This window comes from Varanus komodoensis, unplaced genomic scaffold (genome assembly GCF_004798865.1).
Source record: "Varanus komodoensis strain SLA01 unplaced genomic scaffold, ASM479886v1 scaffold9, whole genome shotgun sequence".
NCBI lineage: Eukaryota > Metazoa > Chordata > Lepidosauria > Squamata > Varanidae > Varanus > Varanus komodoensis.
The window spans coordinates 18421542-18447268 of record NW_025336598.1 but is presented as its reverse complement, the minus strand read 5'-3'; the positions used below and the strand labels follow the sequence as shown (position 1 = coordinate 18447268).

General features: G+C 39.7%; 1 protein-coding gene across 1 annotated transcript in view; it reads left to right on the top strand.

Annotated features, from left to right (window-relative positions):
* ARAP2 (ArfGAP with RhoGAP domain, ankyrin repeat and PH domain 2) overlaps nucleotides 1–25727 on the top strand; it is a 113413-nt gene that overhangs the window by 42614 nt on the left and 45072 nt on the right. The window contains exons 9-15 of the mRNA XM_044418265.1: nucleotides 29–207; nucleotides 9721–9836; nucleotides 12031–12230; nucleotides 14006–14091; nucleotides 15294–15476; nucleotides 16394–16568; nucleotides 20005–20139. Coding sequence (XP_044274200.1) covers nucleotides 29–207; nucleotides 9721–9836; nucleotides 12031–12230; nucleotides 14006–14091; nucleotides 15294–15476; nucleotides 16394–16568; nucleotides 20005–20139 — 1074 coding nt within the window. The remainder of the gene's footprint in view (nucleotides 1–28; nucleotides 208–9720; nucleotides 9837–12030; nucleotides 12231–14005; nucleotides 14092–15293; nucleotides 15477–16393; nucleotides 16569–20004; nucleotides 20140–25727) is intronic.

Sequence of the window (25727 nt, the reverse complement as noted above, 5' to 3'; positions counted from 1 at the left end):
TTGTGATATTTTTGTTTCTTTTCCTAAGATGAAAGAAATGACTGGGTTAATACTATAAAAAGTGCTTTGCATTCACAACCTGAAATCTGTCGAGAACGGACATCTCTTCCACCTGAGAAAAGTGGGTATCTGGAATTGAAAGGATACAAAGCCAAGATCTTTACCTTGCTACAAGGACACAGTGTATGGATCTGCAAAAATGACCAGGTAAGCATGTTACTTTTTTCTGGATAGATTTCATAGGTAAATGTTTATTTTATTTATTTATTTTATTTTATTTTATTTTAGTGTTCCAAATGAAATGGTATATGATACAAGTTGTGGTTTGCATTATGAAGCATGTCAGTGGGATGGTATTACATCAAAGGGAAAGTGGCTTTGAGGAGTAGAGCTTGCATTGAAATCCTTGTTCCACCATGTTTTTTAATTTGGTGGCCTTAGATAAACTAATTTGTCTTGATTCCTTATATGAAATTTTGAGAAATCTAGCGATGGGTCCCACAAGAATACTGTGAATGAATAAAGGAGGTAAGAATTGACAAGCAGTTGGCGCATCAGAGATATTGTGTCTGTGTGTGCACGCCTGTGTGGGAAGGATACAGCTTTGTGGCTGAGCACCAGCTTTGTTTTCAGAAGGTCCCTGTTAAAATCCTCAGCATATCCAGCAGGGACAGGGGAAATTCTGGCTGGCATTTTGATGGAGGCATGCTGAATTCAGACTTCCCCAGCCACTGTGTAAAGCAAGAAGCAGTAATCGCTTGGTTTTTGTTGCAATACAGTTCTTCCATTAAAAAAGAATACACAAATGTGTCTAGTAGGAGTACATGAGCACAAAAATGCTTATGTTCGTGCAAATAATGTACACAAATGCATTAGATGAGGGAAACATTGCTTTCAACAAGTACATAAATGAGGAAAAATATGAAAATACCTATGAATTTTTGGGCTGAATTAGAATGATCTAAAGTTTGAAAAAATGAGAAACTGAAAAACTGAAATTGACATTCATCTACCATCTGGGGGAAAAAGTCTTGAACCGGCAACTTTGCCTCAGGTTCTGGAGAAATGGATAGAGGTTCATGATGGATGGTACTATTTAGAGAAGCCAGTTGTCTGACTTGGGATGAGGCAACATCTGGTATACTCTTTGGAGATGCTATATGGCAATAACAGAGCTGCTAGGTGTTGTGCATGCAGATTGGGCCTTTTGAGACATTAATCTCTAAGGGCTTTCTTGTGTACAGTAAGCCTGCTGTCTTCAGAATATTAGATCCATGGTTTTCCATGGAATCTTTGAAGGGGCTCTATTCACAATTAGCTGCTGGGAAACAGTAGAAAACTCACTGTTCTGTCTCATGGAGTCAAGTCTCTGTGTGTTCTGTATTAGGGGTGGTTGGTTTTCCCTTTCTGTGAATATACTCTAAAGTAAGCAGTGTTTGTGGCAAGGGTGGTAATCTCTTTTGGCATCTCCTCTGTCCTCTGAGGTTTCTTCCTTTGGTAACTTTAATTTTCTCCTGTACCCTCAGCGAAGGTTCAGGTTCTCAGAAAGCTGAACACTTTTGCCCTACAGAATCCTGGTACTTGCATGGAACTGATGCACTTGATTATGGTTCATCTTTTTAAGGCTGCAACATATAAATGCCTAATTGGTAAGATTAACAGTTTTTAAAGGAAAAGGCCCTATCAGTTGACTTAAAATGTTGGCCTGATCAGGCAGCAGCAGGATTTTTGATTAATGTTTAATGCATAGGATTAAAAGCTACATCTGGCAGCACCATCTTCTAAGAGGAATTCCTTTTTCTGCCACACAGAAGGGGATATCTCTTATGAAATAGTGGATACAGACAACATGATCACTCACATGCAAGGACTGAATATGATTTGAGGGTAGGTTGTTTTTGTAACATGGACTGTGTTTGAAACTAACTGCAATAACAACAACAAAAAAAAAACCTCAACAAGTGTTGACAGTTCAGCGAGAAATCGTGGCTTCTCTTCATGGGTTGTTTGTGGTTAAGAAGCTGGGTTCAGATAACATGGTAACCACATTTCAACAACAACCAACAGTTCACTGGCAACCTGCCTTCAAACTATATTCAACCCTCAAGTGTATGTTATTGGCTTGTCTGAGTTCAGTCAATTCCTGGCATAACATCTAAGCAAAATGCTTATCATTTACTTATATGCAAATTAATGCAAGCCAATGTGGTGTAGTGGTTAAGAATTTGAGACTGGGAGTCCAGGAGATACTAGTTGCCACTCAACCATTGAGCCAACTGGGTGACTTTGGGCCAGTCACAGAGTCTCAGCCCAACCTAAGTCACAGGGTTATTGTTGCGGGGAGAGCAGCAGCAGGAGAATGATGTAAGCCACTTTGAGTTTATTGTAAGAAATCTAATGCATAAATAAATCAAAATAAATGATGAATTTGCATGTGGGTAAATGAAAGTGAATGTGTGTTAATATAATATATAATATTAATTTCAGTAATCGTACAATCATATATACTTCTACACAGAAGTAAGCCCCACTAAGTTTAATGGAACTTACACCCAGGTAAATGTGTATAGGATTGCCACCCAAGCTATCTTTAATTGGTTGACAGCTATGGGATTTTGTTCATTTGGTACAAGCCAGATGCTACTAGAGAGCTCTGCTATTTATTTTTCACCCAGAATGTTATAATATATACTGTTGACTGATATCTGAGTGAGTATTCTGAGCATCATGCAAGTGCTGAAAGTCTCATCTATCTGGAACTATTCCCTTGGTGTCCTCCAGAGGTTTATTTTAATGGTAGCATTAGGACATCTGTCTAGACTAATCACCGCATTGAAAGTAGTGGATATACTGATAACTATTAAATTTGATAGGTAAAAGTTGAATATTACATTGCAGCATTTTTTAAAAAGTACGAAGCATAACATAATCCCATATCCATCCTAAAGTTTGTTGTTAGTGGGACCTCATGTTTGAGAATAATGTCAAGCTTAGAAATGTTTAGAGTAAGATCTTGTGAGACTCAGTTTGATTTCTAATCTGAGGCCACTAATTTATGGATTTTATGAATTTATTGGCTGATTTTTAACTAAGGAATTGTACGAAAAGGAAAAGCTGCATTAAATGACACTAAGAAAATAAATCAGAGCAAAATACTTGGTTAAAAACAACAAAGTATTAGAATAAAATTCATATAACATCTAGTTAAATGAAACCTATTTAGTGGATGTGTGTAACTGGGCCTAATATAGAGTTGGCATTTCTTCTGAATTTTGTGAGTCATTTCCTCAACCACAGAACTCTTAACAACCAGCTTGGGCAACTTTTTAAAAAAATCGTGTGTGGACTAGGACTGAAGGAAAATATACCCTAGGAGCAATCTACAGGGAACTGGTCTTCACGGTTCCTAGAGAAGGAAGAAAATTCCCATCAGAGTGTGCCTTCTAAAAATTGGAAGTAGATAGGAAGACTTATGCTTTTGCACTTCACTTCTAAAAGCATTTCCCCCCTGATAGATTTTAAGGCTTACACAAGTTGCTTTTTCTTTCCTCCTGAAATATTTGCATGAACAAAATTCCAGATAGGCAAATCTGTCAGTTTCACTTTCTCCCAGTTTTTTTTTTTTAAAAAGAATCTCAAAGTTCTTTCAGTAAATTTTAGTAAATTCTAATCAAACAATAAACTGAACAAAAATTTCACCCACCTGTACTAGCCATATTCAATAGGTACATGTAATTCCTAGCATAGAAAGGACCATGTTGTGCCATTTGGTCACATAACTGTTAGAATAGAGAGCCTGTGTCAATCATATTTCAGCATCACAGACATGGGTTGTATATATAAGTCGTCAGTCCCAGAACAGCTAATGACTTAAGCCCTCTGCATGGATGAGCAAATCTGTCAGATTTCCTTTCTCCCATATTCAGTCTTTCTTTTTTGATTTCAAGTTATTTCCATCCAATTTAGGAAGCAATTGAAACATTTTGCTAAGTTCTTATTTTACAAATGAAATCTCAACCACCCCTAGTAGGCTGTTTATTTATTTAACCATTTTCTAGTCGGAATTATTGTGTCTAAAAAGATACCTTGAAATGGTTTTCAGCCTAACCATTTGAAATTCAAAATGTACACAATGAAAAAAAAATAACGAAAGGTAAAACGTTTCAGTTAAAAACATTTAACATGCAAAGAAAGCCCCATTGAATGAATTGGAGAATGAAACCTAAACAAACTAGATAATATAATTGGTCAGAAGGCCTGGTGAAAGGGTGGGTCTACCTGCAGCCATCCCCGATGCTGATTATTGCAGATAAATTGATATTTAGCTTTTTAGATAGGGACTAGTGCTGTTGTTTAGAATTAAAGGAGATTGCTGAGTGAAGGGTGCTGTGAGAGTCCTATTCTGGTAGTGTTTTCATAAAGTGTTCTGGAAAATAGGAAGAGGCACTTTTCCTAGGTTCTTTTGCAAGTATGGACTAGATATATTGAATTATGGCATACCACAAGAATTAGCACGTAGGCTTCCTTTGACTAGGTGAGGGAGTTGGTTGCCTTGAGAAATTACTAGCTCCTCCCTTTGGATTCGCAATAATTATACTATTATACATCTTATTCATTGGCTTGCTGAGTCAACCTAAGTGATGTTAGGGAGAGCATGTGGCAAACAATTGGTCAGATGTTAAGGTAAGCGAAGCTTTTTGTTCTTAGGTTTACCACACACATCCTTCTGCCTCAACTCCAACTTTTCTCTCTCCCCCACTTCCCCACTCCTGTGTGTGTATGCATAAAACCTCTTGGCTCCTAAAACAGCCAAGTTCACAGTGATTCCAGTTGATTTAACTGCATCAGAACCCTCTTACCATGAACCTCTTTCCCTCTCCAGATGAATCAAATGAAAACTCGGAAGTGCACTTCTTTTACTAACTGGCCACCGAAAAATATAAATCAAAGCAGCATTCCCCTCAAGATGTGGGAGAAGCATCAGTAAAGTTGTGACTGCAAAGTCCTTGGCCCCCTCCCCTGCTCCTCCTCTTCAGAATTGGACAAATCCATCTGAGCAGACCATACCATGTGAGAGGCCCTTCATGATTTGGGTTCCAAGTGACTGCATTGGTGGTGGTGGGGTGGAAGAGGGGGTGACCCTGTTTCCACTTATCCTGATGTAGCTAAAATTGCTAGAAATGGTGGACTTATCTTCTGTGCCAAGCTTGACAGGCTTAGATGAAGAGGAGCAAAGTCATTGAAGCCTGAAGCAACTGATTTCATGATTCAGGTTGTAAGGAGATAGGGAAAGAGAGAGAGGGGTGGGAATAAAATGAAGAAATGGTTATATGTAGCTCAGGCATAAGAGAACTATGGCACATCAATACTTGTTTATAACTGGAAATTCTGCAAGAGCTTAAGAATTTATTTCCTTTCTCTCCCTCCCTTATTTCCTCTCTCCCTCTGTTCACCTCTCCCCTTCCCAGCTTGTATACCTTAAGAGATCAGGATTGTAACTGAAGTTGTACCAAACAACCAGGATAAACATCCTGGGGGATGAATGTCTTGGGGTTTGTCAAAGTGACAGGGCTGGCTGGAATTGCTCCTTTTTATGGGCCTTTGATTCTGTTATCTTTTCATTATTGCAGGCTGTTAAGCAAATGCCAGTCACTGATATTGACTCTTCAGACATCTGAATATAAATGAACAGAACTGGGGACATAATGTGATCACAATTGCTGGAGTCTATTAGCCACCCAAGTGTGAAATTCTGAATAAGCTCCATTTAATTATCATGGTCTTCAGCTCCTGTGTTGGAGGAGCCCAGCTGGGAGGGAATTGCACACTCCTTGGGCAAATAGGGCTTGTTCAGTTGTGCCAGTCCCTCATCCCTTTCGCTGTGTGTTGCCTGGTTTCCCTGTTGTTACCCTCTCTGGATCTGTGAGATCAGCTGGGATGTTTGCAGGATGACTTGATCTGTATACCGTCAGGAATGCCACTCGATCTGTCACTTGCTCACAACATTCTCTTAGCCTTAAAGCTACTTTCCTTCTTGCATGCTGAGTGTGTGTGTGTCTGTGTGTGAAATTTCTTGAAATATCTGTGCAACCATGGTGTATTACTTTGAATTTAATATAATTACAGTCTCTCTCCTCTGTAGGTTTCAGAAGCTGCTTTTGCAGAAAAGTACATCGAAATGCTTTATTTTTTCATGGCTGGGGCAGAAAGCATCCTTTTTCTTCCAGAGAGCTTATGCCTTATACTTGAGGGTAGTATTTGAGCTGTGCACTGGATGGTCTCTGGGTCAAATGTCATCTTTTTTTGTGCCAGGTCTTTGGAATTTCCAGGTTGCTATTATAGACCACTAGCTCAAAGCTGCTGCAGCTTCAAAGCCTGAACTGCTGAGTAAATATGCATACATGTGTGTGCTGTTTTTATTTAAGTAGCAGTTCAGGCAATAAGTTGCTGGTTTTTTCATTCCACATCCTGAGTGATAGTGGTAAGCCAGGATGTGGTGAGCTGTGGTTTCTTGCCATACAGCAAAGAAAGAATTACAGAACATTGCGTTCAACAATGCAAAGTTTGGTGGTCTTGCCACTTTTTCTTGAACATGCCCAAAGGGCTGTGAGTTCATTTCCAGTTGTGGTTCTGAACCTCAGGAACATCTGGTAGAAAGCAAATGGCATCACTCGGCAATACTAAATCATCAGACTAAAGAGAGTTGTCCTTAAACAATCTGACATTTTCTTAGCAGTTATGGAAATCAGTTCCCTTCCTCCTCCTCCTCCTCCTCTTCCTCTTCCTCTTCTTTCTTCTCCATTTACTTCTTTTCAAACTATATTTTAGGCCTCCTTGAAGTATAAAACCCTCTGAAAGCAAAATGCTGGATTAAGGAAACGAATAACTTTTACAAATATTCAACAAAAGACTATGAAATTGTATAAAAAGTGATTGCACCAGCAAAATTCCATTACTACTACTATTCGTACTCCTACTTCTGATGCTGTAGTTGCACCCAGAGTACAGTGCATGCATTGAGTAGTGATTGGAGTAGATGATCTCTGAAATCCCTTCCATGTCAGTGGTGGTAACAAAATATTTCCAAAACAAAGCAATTCCTCTTTCCATGGGTATGTCCTTTTGCTTGTTAGATAATCCTTTTGTCTGAGTGCACCCAGTGCTTAGATAAGCAAGGGTGAATTTAGTTATTCTCGGGGAGTTGCTTAGTCTCTAGATAGGGTGGAAGTTTATTGACCATGCAGTTGACCACCCCTCACAGTAACCTCAATTGCTTAATAAATTTGGTACCAGAGATCAGCAAGGAGCATATGTTAACAACATAGCACAACATACATAATATTGTGTATATATTACATGCAGTCCAGTAATGGCATTCTTACAGCATGACACTTGGGGGGAAATGGGGATAGGAGGTCAGGGGTGGGGCCAGTGGATACTACCATTTCATGGACTTGTGAAGTATGCATGGAGAGTGTTGTAATCGATGCAGGTTTCTAAGAATAAATAGCAGCATCTTTTGATGATGTGCATAGCAAAAGAGCTTTGGCTGTTGTGTTCAGCATAGAAATGAAATGAATAATTGTTGCTTAGAAGAAGGATCTGAGCTTGGCTCTTCTTCCCTCTGCTGTGGCAGTTGGAAGCCATTTTGGCAACTGCAGTGGTGGCAAATGACAACACTTTGTTGTGGGCAGACATTTTACCAAAGCTCAATTCAAATTTGGTAGAGGTGGCAAGGACCAGACGAGGGATGTGGCTGATTTGACCTACAGGATGCTAGTTTGTCACACATGTATTAAACCAGGGATGGGTGGCATGCAGTCTCCCAGTGCTCCGACCACTCTTGAAATTCAGGTGAACTAACCCCCAATTTTTGGGCAAACAGAATAGTGTCCAGGGCTGCTAAGGAATACCAAAAAAGGTCAACATTACTTTGTTTGTGAACAAGCTAATTTTAGCCTTTCAGGCATGTAACAAGTCCAGGTGCATTTTTCTTTTCCTGTCCCCCCACTCATTTTTTTGTATCTGCATAGGGGAAGTGTGTAACCCATGGGGGTGGGAATCTCAGGCCAGGTCTCCCAAATTTGCCCAGCCCTGTGCTAAGTCATAATGCAATAAACCCCTATGATCGTCCCTGTTGGATAGTAGCCTAAAGCAAAGAACAGTAAAGATGCTGTATCTGGGGCTGTATTTGAAGATTCCATTCTTTCCATGAATGGAAACCCTTCTAGTTATCTCCAACTAATGTATTGAATTATACCTGCTTATGTTTGCTCATCGTATCTGTATAGTACAAACCATCAGTGATGATCTAGATTGGAGTCTGGTATCTTGACAACTTTCCTCCTTATAGTTTATAGTTTGACCAGGTATATATATTATTTCTGTTTACCTTGCCTCGTAATGTATATATCACTGGTATGTAATGTGCTTGCAAACCCAAGCTGGCAGGGGATTATAGTGTGCATTCCCCACCCATACAACTGATAAGGAATGGATTAATAAGTCACCATGACGTCTCCAGAGAAATCGTTGTGTTTGCAGTGGAGCAGATACATCAGGTGTAAGAACATTGATTTAAGAAAAAATGGAGTGGTTGAAGGCAAAAGAAGAAAATTATTAGAGTCATAAAAGTGGGTGAGGACTAACTACCTAGGCAAGGGAACAGAAAAATGAGTAAGCTAAAGTAATGAATGGAAGCAATAAGGAGTGGAATGAAATTGAAAATTTACATATCTCTGTGTTTTGACAATTACTGGGGGAATTGAGAATTTGAACTAGACATCTTATTTTCTGATCTTAGGGCTGGTCTATTTTAGCTTCCCAGGATGCTGTGTGCTCAGTTCCCTGTATCTTCTTTGAGCATAAAAGAGCATAGAACTGAGCAGTATCAGCCTCTGTGATTGGCAAGTGGTATGAGGCCTTTAACTTAGCCAAGCCTGGTATAAATATTAGAGATGGGCCTCCTGCCCTTTCCTGGCCCTGATCAGTGCCCCTCAATTTCACATTTGGTTGAAAAAATATCTCATAAGGTGGAGGTAGCAGACACTTGGATCTGGTCAGATTTATGCAATTGAGAAACCAGCTGTAGAGAATGGTCTAAGTCAGACACAATGGCCTTGTGCTTTCAGGAAAACATCCATTTCACAGGCAGGTTATTCCATCCCTGCAAAGTGTCTCTGTCAACATAACACCAGCCTTAATAGAGTCAGTATTGTATAGTGGTTGGAGTGCTGGACTTGGGTGATCAAATGCCTACTAGGCCTTGAAGTTCATTTGAAGGCAGTTATTGACTCTCAGCCTAACCCACCTATCCTCCTGCTGTGAGGATAAAATGGAAGGAAGGAGGATCATCAAATTCCAGCTTAGTTATTGGATAGCTTTAGGCAAGCCAATCTCTCTTTCAGTTTTAGCCGAAACATAATGTTTATGTTACTGGCCTATGCTACAAATAGCTATAAGGATTGTTGAAATAAGTTACAGTTTAAACTGTTTAGAACATATAGGAAAAAAGATAGAGCAACATAGATCTTGCAGAACGTGAAAAATGGTATTTTAGAAAAACTTTGTGTTAAATAATATTTGATGCAAGCAATAGCATAATTTTCCCAGTTATGTCACATTCAGTAGGCAACCACTGCTGGGAAATAGTTTTTTTTTTTAAAGAGGATATGTATTAAAAAAAAATTGAAGCTCATGTGCTCATTTTGCTTCCTCTAGGATTTCAAAACTGGATATGGCATCACCTTAATCCCCATGAATGTGGCCAATGTAAGGCAGATAGATCGGACTGCAAAACCATCTTTTGAAATAATTACACCATACAGAAACTTCAGGTAAGCTGTTTGTTTTAGCAATATTGAGATAAGTAATTCTGAAGAGCATTTTAAAGACATATTGAAGCCATCCAGATGACGTGATGGTCCCTTCAGTATGGCAAGAATAGCTTTGCCTCTAAAGCTGAGGACAACATGTCACATTATCTCAGCCAACTGAAGTGCTCAAATCTGTTGTTTCCAAGAGGATAGAGTGGGTGGGAGCATCATGCCCTAGATGTGGTTGTCCCACAGCTAAGCCTTTTCCAGATTCAGAGCACAAGTACAGATGACTGGAGTCTCAGGAAGATTGTACCCCTCACAAATCTTGTGGGCCCCTTCATGACTTTTCAAATTTCATTAAGTTTCTAGTGCCTTTCTAGTTTGCTGAGCTACAAGGAAAACCATGCTGGCAACATTCTGCCTAATTGCTCTTGACAAAACAAACTTGCTCTGACATCCCATTCTTTGGTCCATGAATGCAAAGTTGCTGGGATAATTGACCATCACTAAATGTTCTTTATATTCGATGCAATTACATTCTTCTTTAAGCGTACCAGGCTACCTGCCCTCATATCCTGCCTGTTCTGCAATGCTTCTTTGATAGCTGTGCCAGTTTACCACAAAACAGCCTGGCTGGAGGCCAGAGCCAAATGTTTAAAAGCTGACTGCAGAGGGGATGAGGACAGAAGGCATGTTTTTAGAGAGAGTTGGAAAGTGGGGGAAAGATTACTTATTCCCATCTGTCCATTCTCTCCTTCAAATGCTCATACTTCCTCCTCCCATCCATATCACACCAGAATCGGAGCCAAAGGGTTGGGAAGCCCAAACTTTCATCTTAAGGAGTAGCATCAACTTTATGTTCCTCTTCCAAAGACCATCTTGCACTGGCCTGGGGCATAAGGATTGTGGAGGGAGCAGAGCAAGTATCTGACTCATGTACAGGTCCCTTTATGTGTGTGTGCTGTGCTTTTCAGCATATAATTACCTGTTGAGAAATAATGTGGGGGTTGACTTCTACGGGAGCAGTGTGTGTATGAATGCAACGATCTCTAGACAATAAACCTAGTTTATTGGACCGAGAACAAGTTGTGTCGGTGTGGCTCCTCCTCCTTTTTTTCTCCTCATGCTTCAAGGCAGTAATTCAAAGTATTGTTGAAACCACAGTTTCCCATTTGGGTCTGAATTAGGAAATTGCTCCTGGATATCTGTTCCTAAATATCTTTCAGCTTTGTTCAGAGTCAAGTGGGAAGTTTGAACGTGCAACCAGAGTTCAGTGTTTGTTACTGCACACAATTTTGTACTGCTTCCTCCCCTTTTAGTTTGAAAACCAGAGAGAAGGTTTGAGAGGCAAATGGCTAATAGACATGTCTTTAAGATGGGTAACTAGATTGGGCAGGGAACCATAACTAGATTGGTGCATGATGTGATCGACCTTCAGTATTACTCATCACTGCTAAAGAGAGTTAAGTATCTTGCTGGTAATTCACATGGAATTGTTGAACAGCCATGGCTATAAACACTACAAGATGCTTCCATCCAGCCTGCCTAGAGAAGGTAGTTGCTGGAACTGGAGGAGTAGGGGTTTTTTTTGATAGCAATTGTGTCCTGGATGTTTCCATCCTCCATTCCCTACCTCCCCATGAGCCTAAGTGAACTGTTCAGCTGCAGAAAGGCAGAAGTGCCCAGTATTGTGGCTGGAGGAGTTTTTTTGTGTGGAGAAAAAGCTACGTTATTATTCAAAAGCTGTTGCAGTAGGAATTAGCATGTATAAAACAAAAAACAAATGGATAGCCTTCACCTAAATGGTAGTGTAAGTGCTGATTGGAAGGAGTGAAACTTTTGTGCTGTTTTCTTGTAACGCTTGGATGTAGCAGATACTTGGGAGGGTGAGTATATTGGGATGTAATGCAGGGCAAAGCAACCTAGAATTTTCCAGAAATTTTGGACTACAATTCCCAACAGAACAAACCAGCATAGCAAACAGTCTGGGATTATGGGCACTGCAGTCCAAAACTGCTGGGCAGTCCCAGTTTGCTGCAGTGGCTCACTGAATTATTATTGACAATCCCAGTGCCAGCCCCTCAGCTTTCATGTTTCTCCTGAGCTTATCTTCATGCTGCTTAGCATTGAAAATTGCTGCCTAATAACTAAATGCATCTTGTTGAGTTTGGACTTGAAGTAAAGGCATTTACGATGTATCAATGGCTTTCAGCTTTACGGCAGAGACGGAAAAAGAAAAGCAGGAGTGGATCGAAGCATTGCAACAGTCCATAGCGGAAACTCTCTCTGACTATGAAGTAGCTGAGAAGATCTGGTTCAATGAATCAAACAGGTTCTGTGCTGATTGTAAAGCCCCGGATCCAGACTGGGCGTCCATCAATCTCTGTGTTGTCATTTGTAACAAGTGTGCAGGTACTGAAGAAACTTGGGCTGGGGAGTGGGTTCTGTCAAGCAACGCATCTGCCTTAAAGGGCACTGTACGAGCCAACCATGTTTATTTCTAATTTTGTGTAAAGTTATAAATGACACCGGGATCATTTTCATAACTAATTCTAAAGAGTTATGAAATAAATAAATTTATTTTCCTCCAACTTGTGCCACCTCATGCACCACATATTTATGTACAATGAACTGTGCTGATTTTTTTCCCATGCTGCTTCCACTGTTTGGACTTTGTGTGTGTGTGTGCATGTGAGCATGAGAGCATGAGAGAGAGAGAAAATTTATGTTAACCTTTGAGAGTTTCATTAAATGACATTAAGGTTCAGTTTGATTTCACTGAAACCAAATGCTAAGGACAGGACACAGTGCAGTATGAAACGCTGTACATCCGAACTATTGGATGGCTTAAGCAATCCTAGGATAGAGAAAGTTTTTATTGGCAATACTGTAGTTCTTTCCTGTTAACAGAGAAGTTAAAATAAGGACTCATTAACAGTTCCATCTCTTTATGTACATATATCATTTTGAATTTAAGCAGCACTGCATAAATATGAACTTAGCTTTCCATGGGATCTCACTGGAATTAATGTTGATGATCTTTAAGATCCCATCTACCGTTCCAATAGCCAGATACTGAGTTCAAATAGATCCGAGTTTAATCATAATTTTTTAAAAAAAACTTGCTATATTTGAAGGGCTCTATTTAATATAAAAGTGTAAGGAAATTACACTTGCAATACAGGGAAACAACTTTGCAGGTGAAGCATCTTGGATTTGTTATGGCTCTTAGTAATTCCTGTGTGATCTCAGAGATCATACCCATGTGTCTTTCTTTTCAACTTAGGATCTCTTGGAAGCGATACACATACTGAAATAACAACATATACTGAATTTAGTATATGTTAAATAAAGTATATTTTGCAAGTATACAAGGTTTAATAAGCCATGTTTATGCCTTAAGGTTAATGCATTAAAAAAAAAACCAAGTTGTTAGTAGAGATGAAGTGTAATGGTAGTTTCTATGAATGAATTTCAAGGTGATGGAGAAATATGGCAAGCTTCCTGCAACTAAATTTGATCATCCAAATGAAAACAAAGGTTCAAATGCAACATTGAAAAACTTGAAACTTTAATTTAAATACATTAGAAGAGTTAGAAAGCTGGAAACAATCTTCAGATTTTACCATCAAGCTTTTAATATTTAAAAACTTGATTGTCAAAGCAAGATCTTTGCATGTAAGTTTAAGAGTTGGACTTGAGTTCCATTATATTTGTTTACCTGAAGCAATCATTAGAATTAGGGCAGATCTAGATCTGGAAATAGGAGGCACTTTATATCTATTTGGGGCTCAAAAAGTGTTGTATTGCCAGTCCATTCCACCTGCACACCAGGTCCATGGGACAGGGGAACATCTACATAAATACATTCTTGAAGAATCTCGACTCTGAACCTGTACTTCTTTTCAGGTGTCACAATATTAGCCCAAATCCCAAAATTAGCCCAGGTTTTCATTATAAATCTCTAGAGTGCCTATACATGTCAACTGTGCATACAGTGGCCAGTTTCTGACCTTCTAACATGTCACGGAACCTTGGCAATTCTGCTCCCCGCTACCCCCTGACCACCCATATCCATTATCATCTGAAAGGAGTTCTTTTATGAAGACTTGTGAAACTTTTATTATGTTTCTTGTATCGTTTCCTTTTAATTCTGAAGTGTGTTTCTTCCCGTTCTTTTCATCCAGGACAGCACAGATCACTTGGGCCCAGAGATTCCAAGGTTCGAAGCCTCAAAATGGATGCCAGCATTTGGAGCAATGAACTCATTGAGGTAGGAAAGAATGGGATGAAAAGAGAGTACGAGGCATGTATTAGTGGGAAAAGGGAGCTTTTGCTGTATAGGTTTCTGTAATAGTATTTAATTTGTTGCTCTCTTTGAGGCTGCTTCCTGCTTAATACTGACATTGATTTACTTGATTGTTTTAATGCTGATCTTTTTCCTTTTCTTGCTGTAATTTCTTTTATTGAAGTATGTTGGTTTCATGTTAAGCCATCTTGAGAGTTCTAGGAATGGGAGGACTGCAGGGTAATGATATTAAATATAAATAAGCTTCTCCCTACCCTACAAATGGAACCTTTCTTCCTGTTGTAATAGCTCTGAAGTTTTACCACACATTAATAATAATACATGTTGTACTATTTACTTGATTAAGCAAATGAAATTATTTCAGGACTGTCCATATATTTAATGCTATTCTGACAGTTAGACCATCCTACTAGGTCTATAAGCACTGTACTGACATTATATTTTTATTTTGTGCCTACATTCTCCTATTTTCAGGATATGTTGAATGGGTGCAATAACTGAGAATGGATCCCCGATTTTTGCACAAATGCCTCTTTATTCAAGTCTACTTTCTGTGTATTATTCTCAGGAGCACAGTAAAACTGGAGGATATGTTTTAGGCCCAGAATTCAGCTTTCATAGATATTTTTGGCAATAATATTTTTTTGGCCAAAAAGTCATTTTTAATTTTTTTTGCAAGCCTTTATGGTTGTGGAGATGTCAGCTGACTATGTGTGTACAATAAATCCACATGAATTCCTGAATAAGAAGGTTGGGGCCTGGAACATTCATATCTGAGTAGAACCTTTTCATCCCCAGGTGGGATGGCCAGGTGGTGCAGAATATATTGTGGAAAATAAGAGAATGAATAATAATTTTCTGAGTTTGCATAATTTAATAATTGCATAATTCTGCAGAGGTAGAATTAAATTTTTGTCCCAGAATTTGCATTACTTTGGTGCAGATGTTTATCTTAATTTTGATTAGTATGATATATACATATAGTATTGCTCCAAGTTTGAATTGTTTTTCCCTTTTCAACTGTATTGTAATCATGCATATCTCCTTGTTTCTTCCCTTGTTAGTCATAACTGTGCACAATCAACTTTCTTGCCTAGCATACACTTCCCAGTCTGTCTGGATCTAATTCTTTTTTTAATGCTGAGTTTCTTTTCTTCCCACTGCAGCTTTTTATTGTGATAGGGAATAAGAGGGCAAATAGCTTTTGGGAAGGGAATCTTCCACCAGGTGAGGAATTGCTTATGGATGCTGCAACAGACAGGAGGCTAAGGTTTATCACTCAAAAATATAAAGAGGGAAGATTCAGAAGAACCACTCTACTGCATCATACTAAAGAAGAACTAAATAAGGTAAAGGTAGCTGGCATGTTGGTTTGGGTGTTCTTTTGTCTCTTTTTGTTGCTTGTTTGAAAATGGGATTTCTGCCACTAGAGTGCTGCCCCACCTCTGGTGGTAAGAATAGTACCTTTTAAAATGTAACGGTTTGTCACAAAAGTTTGGCAGCAGGGGCATGGTAGGGAAAGGGCCTATGTTGCTTGCTAAAAGGGCTGCTTTTCCCTTTGGCAGCTCTGTTGCAAAAAAAAGAAAGAAAAAAAAGGCAAAGAGGTTGCTTGCTTTCTGTAAGCCACGTGCTGCCCACCCCAGTACTAACCCTTTCCCCTTTCCCCTAACACAGCAAATGGTTTCCCAAAAGATGCATTACAAAAAATGATGTAACACTCATAAATTCTTGGGGAGGGAAAAAGAAAGTCCTGACATTCATTGAACTTTAAACTCTTATGAATCAGCTGTTTGCCTCCTCAAAATTGGCATGGATCATCCTTTAAACTGCACTCTCTTAGATTGCTAAGCTTCAGAGCAATCCACTCCACCATTTTCTGTGAGTAAGCCATAGAACTGAGGGCAGCCATGTGCCAATTATGATGGCAGCAATGATCTGAGCTGTGGTCCTCTGCCTCCTTTGTCATCTGAGCAGGGTTAGAATGTTAGCACAACAGGTTGTGTACAAGGTCTCTTGTCTTGAATAACATGTCTTGATTCAGACCTACCAGTTCCCCAAATAATTACAGTCCATTGTGATTTAATAACCTTGCGATGCTCATTGTCTCTGAATTGTAGCAGGCTCTGACCTTGCTGTATGAATTTCATCTGAATTCGCCAGCTACGGTGTGAGGAGACCAATAAAATGGCCAATTAAATTAAGAGGCATTAATCTTGCCCTGTTTGGTGTGCTGCTTGTTGCTCATGCTTTTCATCTTTATGATCAGGCCCTGTGCGCTGCAGTGGTGAAGCAGGATGTATGGGAAACAATGATGTTGTTGTTCAGTGGAGCAGATGTGATGTGTGCTACTGGAGATTCACTCTACAGCACTCCATACCTGCTAGCCAAGAAATCTGGGCAGAGGCTCCAAATGGAATTCCTCTACCACAATAAGTTTTCAGGTATGGAACAGTACCTGCATGTGACTATTCTGTAACTGCATCGGCATGGCACGTTTTATGTAAATACAGCTTGGAAGCAATAGAATTACCATGAAAGAGAGATAATGTGGTAACATTAAGTGGTAGCTCTTGTGGGAAATTCTTTGATGCATATTGGATGCTGCAAGTTCTGTCTGCAAGATATAAGTTTGTGACAGCTGATTGCAAGGATCTCTTGCTAGACGCCCCAGAGCTTTGCCACATGGGGTGCACGTGCGTGTGCATGTGTGTGTGTGAGAGAGAGAGAATGAGGAAAAAAGGAGAGGAAAGTGGCTGAATGGGGGAGGAAAATGAGGTACACACCTGGACAACAGATTTAATGAAGATGAATCATGAGCAAATCTATGTCAGGGAAACCTTTAATCCCTGATACCATCCAGACCGTGGAAGGGTAATAGGGTTTGTTTGGCCTCTCCCTCAAAGAAGTCCCCGCAATTTAGGGCTAAACCACCCCCACCCAACCAGAGACTGAGCTGTAATGGGGCACAGATCTTACCACATGATATATCTGAAATGGGAATGGGCACTTAACTTTGGTTAACACGAGTCAAGATCTGCAAAACAACTTAAAATCATAGTTTCATGGTTTGGCTTGTGGCTGAGCTTTAAACATAATATAGGTGCTATATAAAACTTTTACAACTTATTATGTTGTAAAACTTTAGAGAAAGTAGTTAAGGAAAAGAGAATTGAGCATTGTGCCTGCAAAGGGACTTACTCAGCACTGAGGTTTACACGTGAAACTTTTGTCCCATGACACTTTTAGGTTTTGCAACAGTACTTCACAAACCTAGCAGGGAATTGCAGGTAGCTATGGTGAGCTGCATCTCTCATTCTTCACAGAGTTACTCTGTTTCCATTTTGAATAGTGCATAGGATAAGAAAGGAAAGTTAAAATATTTACATCAAGGCCACTTCTCACGGAAGCATATCTGGATTTGCCAACCAGGATAGCAGCAATTGGCCATTTCACTCAGTTCCTCATCCTTGATAAGTATGTCTGTTTTGTACATATTCATCTCATGCAGAATCATAGAATAGTAAAATTGGAAGGGGCAGAAGGCCATCAGTTCCAACCTGGGCTATTGCAGAACACTAAGTTACAGCATCCCGCTCAGAGGACTGTCCAGACGCTTTTTGAATGTTTCTAGTGAGGGAGAGCCGACAGCTTTCCCAGGTAACAGGTTTATTTATTTAAACCATTTTTATGCTGCCCCATTCGCAAAAAGCCTCGGAACAGCTTACAACAATAATAAATAAACATAAATAAACAGTTTGTACAATTAGAGTTAAAAAAACCGGAAACATCTCGGCATATACCTAAAAACCCCATAAATACAATTCATAAATTAACAATTATATATCTTATATATAATCTAATATCTTATATAGTGTTTCAAACATGTACTAAATAATAGCATTTCCTCATCGAATAATATTATTATCTACATAGTGGAAAAATAAGATAAACTAATTCATGGGGGGAAAATCTGGATCATGTACAGTGAGTAACAACTATACATTCAATGTGCTAAAATCTGTAGCATTCAGTGCCCTGAGCACTATTCTGATCAAAGCATTTTATACACATTGGACAACTATTAAAAAGGAAAGCACACAGAAACAATGACATGTTATTTTAAGATTATTGTATAATAAGGGTCCCTAGACTATATATGAAGCCTTCATAGAACTAGAAGAAAACTGCTCAAGCTTCAATCATATTCGATGTTCTGGAACTTCACTCTTTAACCTAAATACAACAGTAGTTGCTCTCTGGAAGTCTGAACCAGAGTTCCCCTTACAATGATTACCACTCCATTTCCGCTTGGCAGTTATAAAACAGAAATCGTAACCATTGTATGATTGGGTCAGTTATATTTCTTATTACAAGTAATAAAGATACATTCTTACTTTGCTAGTATTATCTATATATGGCATACCCAAAACATTAAATAACATGGAAGCGAATGGTTCCACACAGCTTCCTACTTCCCCCTTAATGGGCGCCTAATGGAAAAGAAAAATACAGATGCATGCTAACAGATTGTTCCCTAACCATACCATTATGGACACTGTATAAAAAACCCCAAAGATCCTTTATTGCCAGGAATTAAACAAATTATTTTCCCCATTCCAGCTAATGAAGGAGGATATTCAGCTATATTATATACTGGGCCAGTTTATAAACACAATCAAACAAGCTATCATGGCTTAAATAAATTATGGTAGCTTGTTTTAATCCCTGACCCGTGCCATACATCATTTCTCAAAGACCCACCTGGGTGTGGCTTGCCTTGCTGCTCAAATCCAGAAAGTATGACTCACCTTGAGCAGGAAACAGCTCATAGGTCATTTGTGGGTAGTTTCCCCTCAAACAAGCCACAAGGGTTTTGGTCACTGGCTATTCTTTGGAAGTAGCACTAGGAAAACAATTTCTTGCAACAGTTGCATTTGCAAAATTCTATCAAAGTTTCTAACTGTGCATTTGCAAATATTAGATAAGAAATAGCACTGGCTTTAGACAATAGAGCCAACAGTATTTTTAGAAGGGTTTCAAGAAAAACTGCCATTATTAAGGAGCAACAGCAGAGAAGGTATCTCTCGCTTATTATAGATGCAAATAGACAGGTATCATTAGTCCACCACTACACAGTTCCTTACCAGAACAGTCTTCTCTGACAGTGAGGAGATTCTTCCTGGTATCTAGTCTAAATCTGGTTTCTTTCACATGTTTCAGAGCACACGTAAAGCCTTTCAGGCATACCTCTGTGTGAAATGTGGCACAGTGTAAAATGATTCTAAAATTCCAGACTGTGATATATACTGTAATATAGGAATGGCATTTTAGTTCCCTTTGTCCACTTCAGTATTCTGTATGAAAATAAAAAAAAATTAAAAATATCAACACGAGCAATTCATAGAAAACTTAATATAACATAATAAACATTGACAGTTTAAAAATCCAGACCTTTGGCATAATTTACTTGTATAAGGTAGCTGAAAAGGAGGCCAAAGAATCCATGGGAGAGAGCTCCACAAGGATGAGACAGTGCTCACATGTCTACCAGTTAGACCAAGCGTAATGACCAACCTGCAGGTAAGGGCTTCTGAGGAAAATGTAAGGGCCTCAGCAGGCTGAAGTGAGTGCAGGTGGCCCTTAAAAGACCCTAGTCCAAACCATTGAGGAGCGAAAGGTAACCAGCAGCACTTTAACTTGTAAGCACACTGGCAACCAGTGTAGCTGGCACAGAATAAATAGCCTGTTACAAGCAAAACCTTCTGAATTGCCTTTAGAGGGACCTTGAATGCATTGTGATGGTCTCATCTGGCTGTAACCGTGTATGATGGGCAATGCAAAGGGGAGTTGTTATTATATTTTTCATTACTTTTACAGATTTTTCTAACTACGATGCTCATTCAGACAGTGTTTCCTGTCAAGATTCTTCCCCTTCCACCTTCCTTTGTGACTATTTATACAAGCTTTCCTTCAGTGCTGCAAAGCTGTTTACTGAGAGAAAACTAAAAGAAGGTATTTCAGTCTTTCCCTGCCTCTTCTGCCTTTACTTAGCTGCCTTTATACAGTATTAGTAAGCTTGGTGACCTTTACTGTTCCCTTTCAGAGCTTTAAAGGTAAAACCGGGGGAGGGGGGTGTTTCTATGAGTGTATGGCATTTGGCAGGTGGGAAAAAGGCAGGAAAAGAGAATTTTTCCTTAAGATAAAATTCCGTAATCACAAGTACATTAAAGATGAAATCCTATGCATGTTTGTTGTTGTTAGTCGCAAAGTCATGTCCGACCCATCGTGACCCTTCCTGTCCTCCACCAGCCCCCGGATTCCACCTAAGCTCACACCAACTGCTTCAGTGACTCCATCCAGCCACCTCATTCTCTGCTGCCCCCTTCTTCTTTTGCCATCTATCTATTTATTTATTTATTTAAAAATGTCTATGCTGCCCCATTCGCCGAAGCCTTGGGGCGGCTTACAAAACAACAGTTAAAATATAAAACACTAAAAATATAAAACACATTAACATTATAAAATAAGTTGCCCTGGCCGAAGAATTAAGCAAATAATATTAGCAATTAAAATGACGTTTGAATAAAAAGGTCTTTGCCTGGCACCGAAAAACAAATAATGACGGCGCCAGGCGGACCTCTCTGGGGAGCGCATTCCATAGATTGGGCGCCACCGCTGAGAAAGCCCTCCTCCGAGTACCTACCCTCCTAATTTCCTTCACAGAGGGTTCCCGGAGAAGGGCCTCTCCCACAGATCTCAGGGGGCGGGCGTATATGGGTGGGCATCTATTGTGCCCAGCATTAGGCTCTTCTACAGGGAGTCGTTCCTTCTCATTAGGTGGCCAAAGTATTTGAGTTTCATCTTCAGGATCTGGCCTTCTAAAGAACAGTCAGGATTGATCTCTAGGACTGACCGGTTTGATTGCTTTGCGGTCCAAGGGACTTGCAGGAGTCTCCTCCAGCACCACAACTCAAAGGCCTCAATCCTTCGGCGCTCAGCCTTCCTTATGGTCCAGCTTTCACAGCCATACATTGCAACTGGGAAAACCATATCCTTGACTATACACACTTTTGTTGGCAGGTGATGTCTCTGCTTTTTAGTATGCTGTCTAGATTTGCAATAGCTCTCCTCCCCAGGAGCAAACGTCTTTTAATTTCTTGGCTGTAGTCCCCATCTGCGGTGATCTTGGAGCCCAGGAAAATAAAATCTTTCACTACCTCCATTTCTTCCCCATCTATTTGCCTGGAAGTGATAGGACCGGATGCCATGATCTTAGTTTTCTTAATGTTGAGTTTCAGGCCAACTTTTGCACTCTCCTCCTTCACCCACATCAAGAGGCTCTTTAGTTCCTCTTCACTTTCTGCCATGAGAGTGGTATCATCTGCATATCTGAGGTTGTTGATATTTCGCCTAGCAATCTTAATTCCAACTGGTGATTCATCTAGCCCCGCCTTTCTCATGATGTGCTCTGCATATAAGTTAAATAGGCAGGGAGACAGTATATAGCCTTGTTGAATTCCTTTCTCAATTTTGAACCAATCGGTTCCGTGTCCAGTTCTCACTGATGCTTCTTGACTTGCATATAGGTTTCTCAAGAGACAAATAAGATGGTCAGGTACTCCCATCTCTTTAAGAACTTGCCACAATTTGTTGTGATCCACATAATCAAAGGCTTTAGCGTAGTCAATGAAGCAGAAGTAGATGTTTTTCTGGAACTCCCTAGCTTTCTCCATGATCCAGTATATGTTGGCAATTTGATCTCTAGTTCCTCTCCCTCTTTGAAATCCTGCCTGTACTTCTGGTAGTTCTCGGACCACATACTGCTGGAGCCTAGATTGTAGGATTTTGAGCATCACTTTGCTAGCATGTGAAATGAGTGCAATGGTGCGGTAGTTTGAAATTCTTTGGCATTGCCCTTCTTTGGGATCGGAATGTAAACTGACCTTTTCCAATCCTGTGGCCACTGTTGAGTTTTCCAAATCTGCTGGCATATTGAGTGTAGCACTTTTACTGCATCGTCTTTTAAGATTTTGACTAGCTCAGCTGGAATACTGTCACCTCCACCAGCTTTGTTGTTGCTCAGACTTCCTAAGGCCATTTGACTTCACATTCCAGGATGTCTGGCTCGAGGTCAGGGACCACCCCATCGTGGTTATCAGGGACATTAAGCTCTTGTATAGTTCTTCTGTGTAATCTTGCCACCTCTTCTTAATCTCTTCTGCCTCTGTCAGGTCCCTGCCATTTTGGTCCTTTCTCATGCCCATCTTTGCATGAAATGTTCCCTTCATATTTCCAATTTTCTTGGAAGAGATCTCTTGTCCTCCTTATTCTATTGTTTTCTTCTATTTCTTTGCACTGTTCATTTAAGAAGGCATTCTTATCTCTTCTAGCTATTCTTTGGAATTCTGCATTCAATTGAGTGTATCTTTCTCTTTCTCCCTTGCCTTTTGCTTCCCTTCTTTCCTCAGCTATTTGTAAAGCTTCCTCAGACAGCCATTTTGCTTTCTTGCATTTCTTTTTCTTTGGGATGGCTTTAGTTGCTACCTCTTGTGCAATGTTGCGAACCTCCGTCCATAGTTCTTCAGGCACTCTGTCTATCAGATCTAATTCCTTAAATCTATTTGTCACCTCTACTGAATATTCATCAGGGATATGATTTAGGTCATACCTGAGTGGCCTAGATGTTTTTCCCTACTTTCTTCAATTTAAGCCTAAATTTTGCAACAACAAGCTCATGATCTGAGCCACAGTCAGCTCCTGGTCTTGTTTTTACTGACTGTATAGAGCTTCTCCATCTTTGGCTGCAGAGCACATAGTCAATCTGATTTCTGTGTTGACCGTCTGGTGATGTCCATGTGTAGAGTCATCTCTTGGGTTGTTGGAAAAGAGTGTTTGCTATGACCAGCGTGTTCTCTTGACAAAATTCTACCAGCCTGTGCCCTGCTTCATTTTGTACTCCAAGGCCAAACTTGCCTGTTATACCAGTTATCTTTTGGCTTCTTACTTTAGCATTCCAATCCCCCATGATGATAAGGACATCATTTTTAGGTGTTAATTCTAGAAGGTGTTGTAAGTCTTCATAGAACTGGTCAACTTCAGCCTCTTCAGCACCAGTGGTTGGGGCATAGACTTGGACTACTGTGATGTTGAATGGTTTTCCTTGGATTCGAACTGAGATCATTCTGTCATTTTGGACATTGTATCCCAGTACTGCTTTTCCTACTCTTTTATTCACTATGAAGGCTACTCCATTTCTTCTGAGGGATTCTTGCCCACAGTAGTATACCTGATGGTCATCTGAATTAAATTCACCCATTCCTGTCCATTTTAGTTCACTGATTCCTAAGATGTTGATGTTCAGTCTTGTCATCTCTTGTTTGACCACATCCAGCTTGCCTTGATTCATGGATTGTAAATTCCAGGTTCCTGTGGAATACAGATCTTTACAGCATTGGACTTTCTTTTTACCACCAGATACATTGGCAACTGAGTGTCCTTTCGGCTTTGACCCAGTCGCTTCATTCTTCCTGGCGCTACTAGTACTAGCCCTCTGCTCTTCCCCAGTAGTATATTGGACACCTTCTGACCTGAGGGGCTCATCTTCCGGCGTCATATCTTTTTGCCTTTTGGTACTGTCCATGGGGTTTTCATGGCAACGATACTGAAGTGGGTTGCCATTTCCTTCTCCAGTGGATCATGTTTTGTCAGAGCTCTCTGCTATGACCTGTCCATCTTGGGTGGCCCTGCATGGCATAGTTCATAGCTTCATTGAGCTACACAAGCCCCTTCACCACGATAAAGCAGTGATCCATGAAGGTTCCCTATGCATGTTAGAAGAGAACTAAAATGCTGACAGGGCATGGTGGAAGTTGTAGTGTGTAGGATTGCACTTTATGAAAAAAAAAAAAACAATAGGGAAGAGAGAGAGAGAGAGAGAGAGTGATTTAGCAATAGTACACTGATTGCTAAGCATTAAAGTTGTTTTAAAATATTGTTTACCTGAACAAATTGTATCTGAACATTATAATTTATGGGTTGAAGCTGTCAGGTAGAATAATGTTCAAGATGAGATTAAATCAATAAAAATGATTTTTTAAAATTTGCCAAAATTCTGACAAGTCATTATAAGAGTCATTTTAAGGAATCACATTTAACCTTGCTTTATGGGAAAATATACAGCAAAGCCTTAAATGAATGTTGCACTTAGGTCACTGAAAAAAGAGTAGGCACTTTTTAGAATTCTGTAGTTCCAAACATGGTGGGTTGGATCCAGCTTTGTCATCCTGAGAAGAGACTTAACTGAAATCAAAGAGATTAAAGGTAGTTATTACTAAGTTGAGTCCTGTTGTTTTCAATGACCTTCTCTAAGTATGACCAAGTCTGAACCCTACCCTACATTTATAATTCAATTCTATTTCCTCATTTTCAAGGAAATGGAAAATGGCTGTTCAGGCTGTTCTCAAATCCTGGGACACCTTTTCTATTCAAACAATGTTCTAAAACAAAGCAATAGTGTTAGGTTGCACAGTGTGAGTCTATCCTTTTATGTAACAGGTTGTATTTAAAGTATTATATGGCTTTTTTTGCATACTCTCAGGAACAATGTTGTTACTGTTTCTGGAGCAGCAAACTTCCCTGTAGCACATGGAAAACTTCCCTTGTGAAATGAAGGAAAACTTCAAAAGCTGTTATGTGACATGAGAGCCTACTGTTTAAAGGGGAAAAGTAAAATATGTTAGCACCCATCATATGCTATGCCTCCTACATTTCAGCGATAATTCTGTCATTATTATTAGCGAACAATCATGCAGCATTCAGATTCCAGATCAGAGCGATGCTGGGAATCTTGTAGGCACACATATGCTGTGTGTCTTAATCTTGTTCCATTATGACAAGGGGATGGGGGAAGTTAGAGAATAGAAATGACATCCTCATTCATTTCTCAGGGAGACGTTGGCTTGGGTGCAGGATTCCAGAGGAAAGAGAAGATCTGATACACAGGCCAAAGACAGGACCTGAGCTCTTTTGCAGGGAAATTTAGAGGCATCTGCTTCTTTTCTTTTTCATCTTAGGATGGCAGATACTGTAACAATTTTAGGTAATGATAGGTAAATATTTCAATAGGATAGGCTACCAAATCTTGACTTACAGCAATTTCACATGAGGACAGTTCAACTTAAAAATGGTACGGTGTTCCTTTTTTGCATCTACCTTCTGGGAAAGGCTGGTCTTTCCATGTTTTCTCAAAGTTTTTGCTTGTTTCTTCGAAAGCTATAGATTGTTTTCCTTAGCCTCACAATACCGAGTGGGCTTTCTAGCATCACTTCTACCAGCATAAAATAGATTGACTCTGTCTTGGCCTCTATTTCCAGTGTTCAGGGGGAGAGCAGCACCTTTTAGCTATTGTATGCTATGATTCAACTGTTCATTTTGCAATCAGCTTCTGTCAAGCCACATTTTCCCTGCAGCTTTCAATTCTTCCTGGAGGTTTTTTTTTTCTAAGGTATATGTGTTTCTTCCTCTTTGGGCCATATCTGTATAGTTTCTGTAAATCCCAAATTTTTAAATAAAATATTAGGCATTTAAAAGTGGTTTTAAAA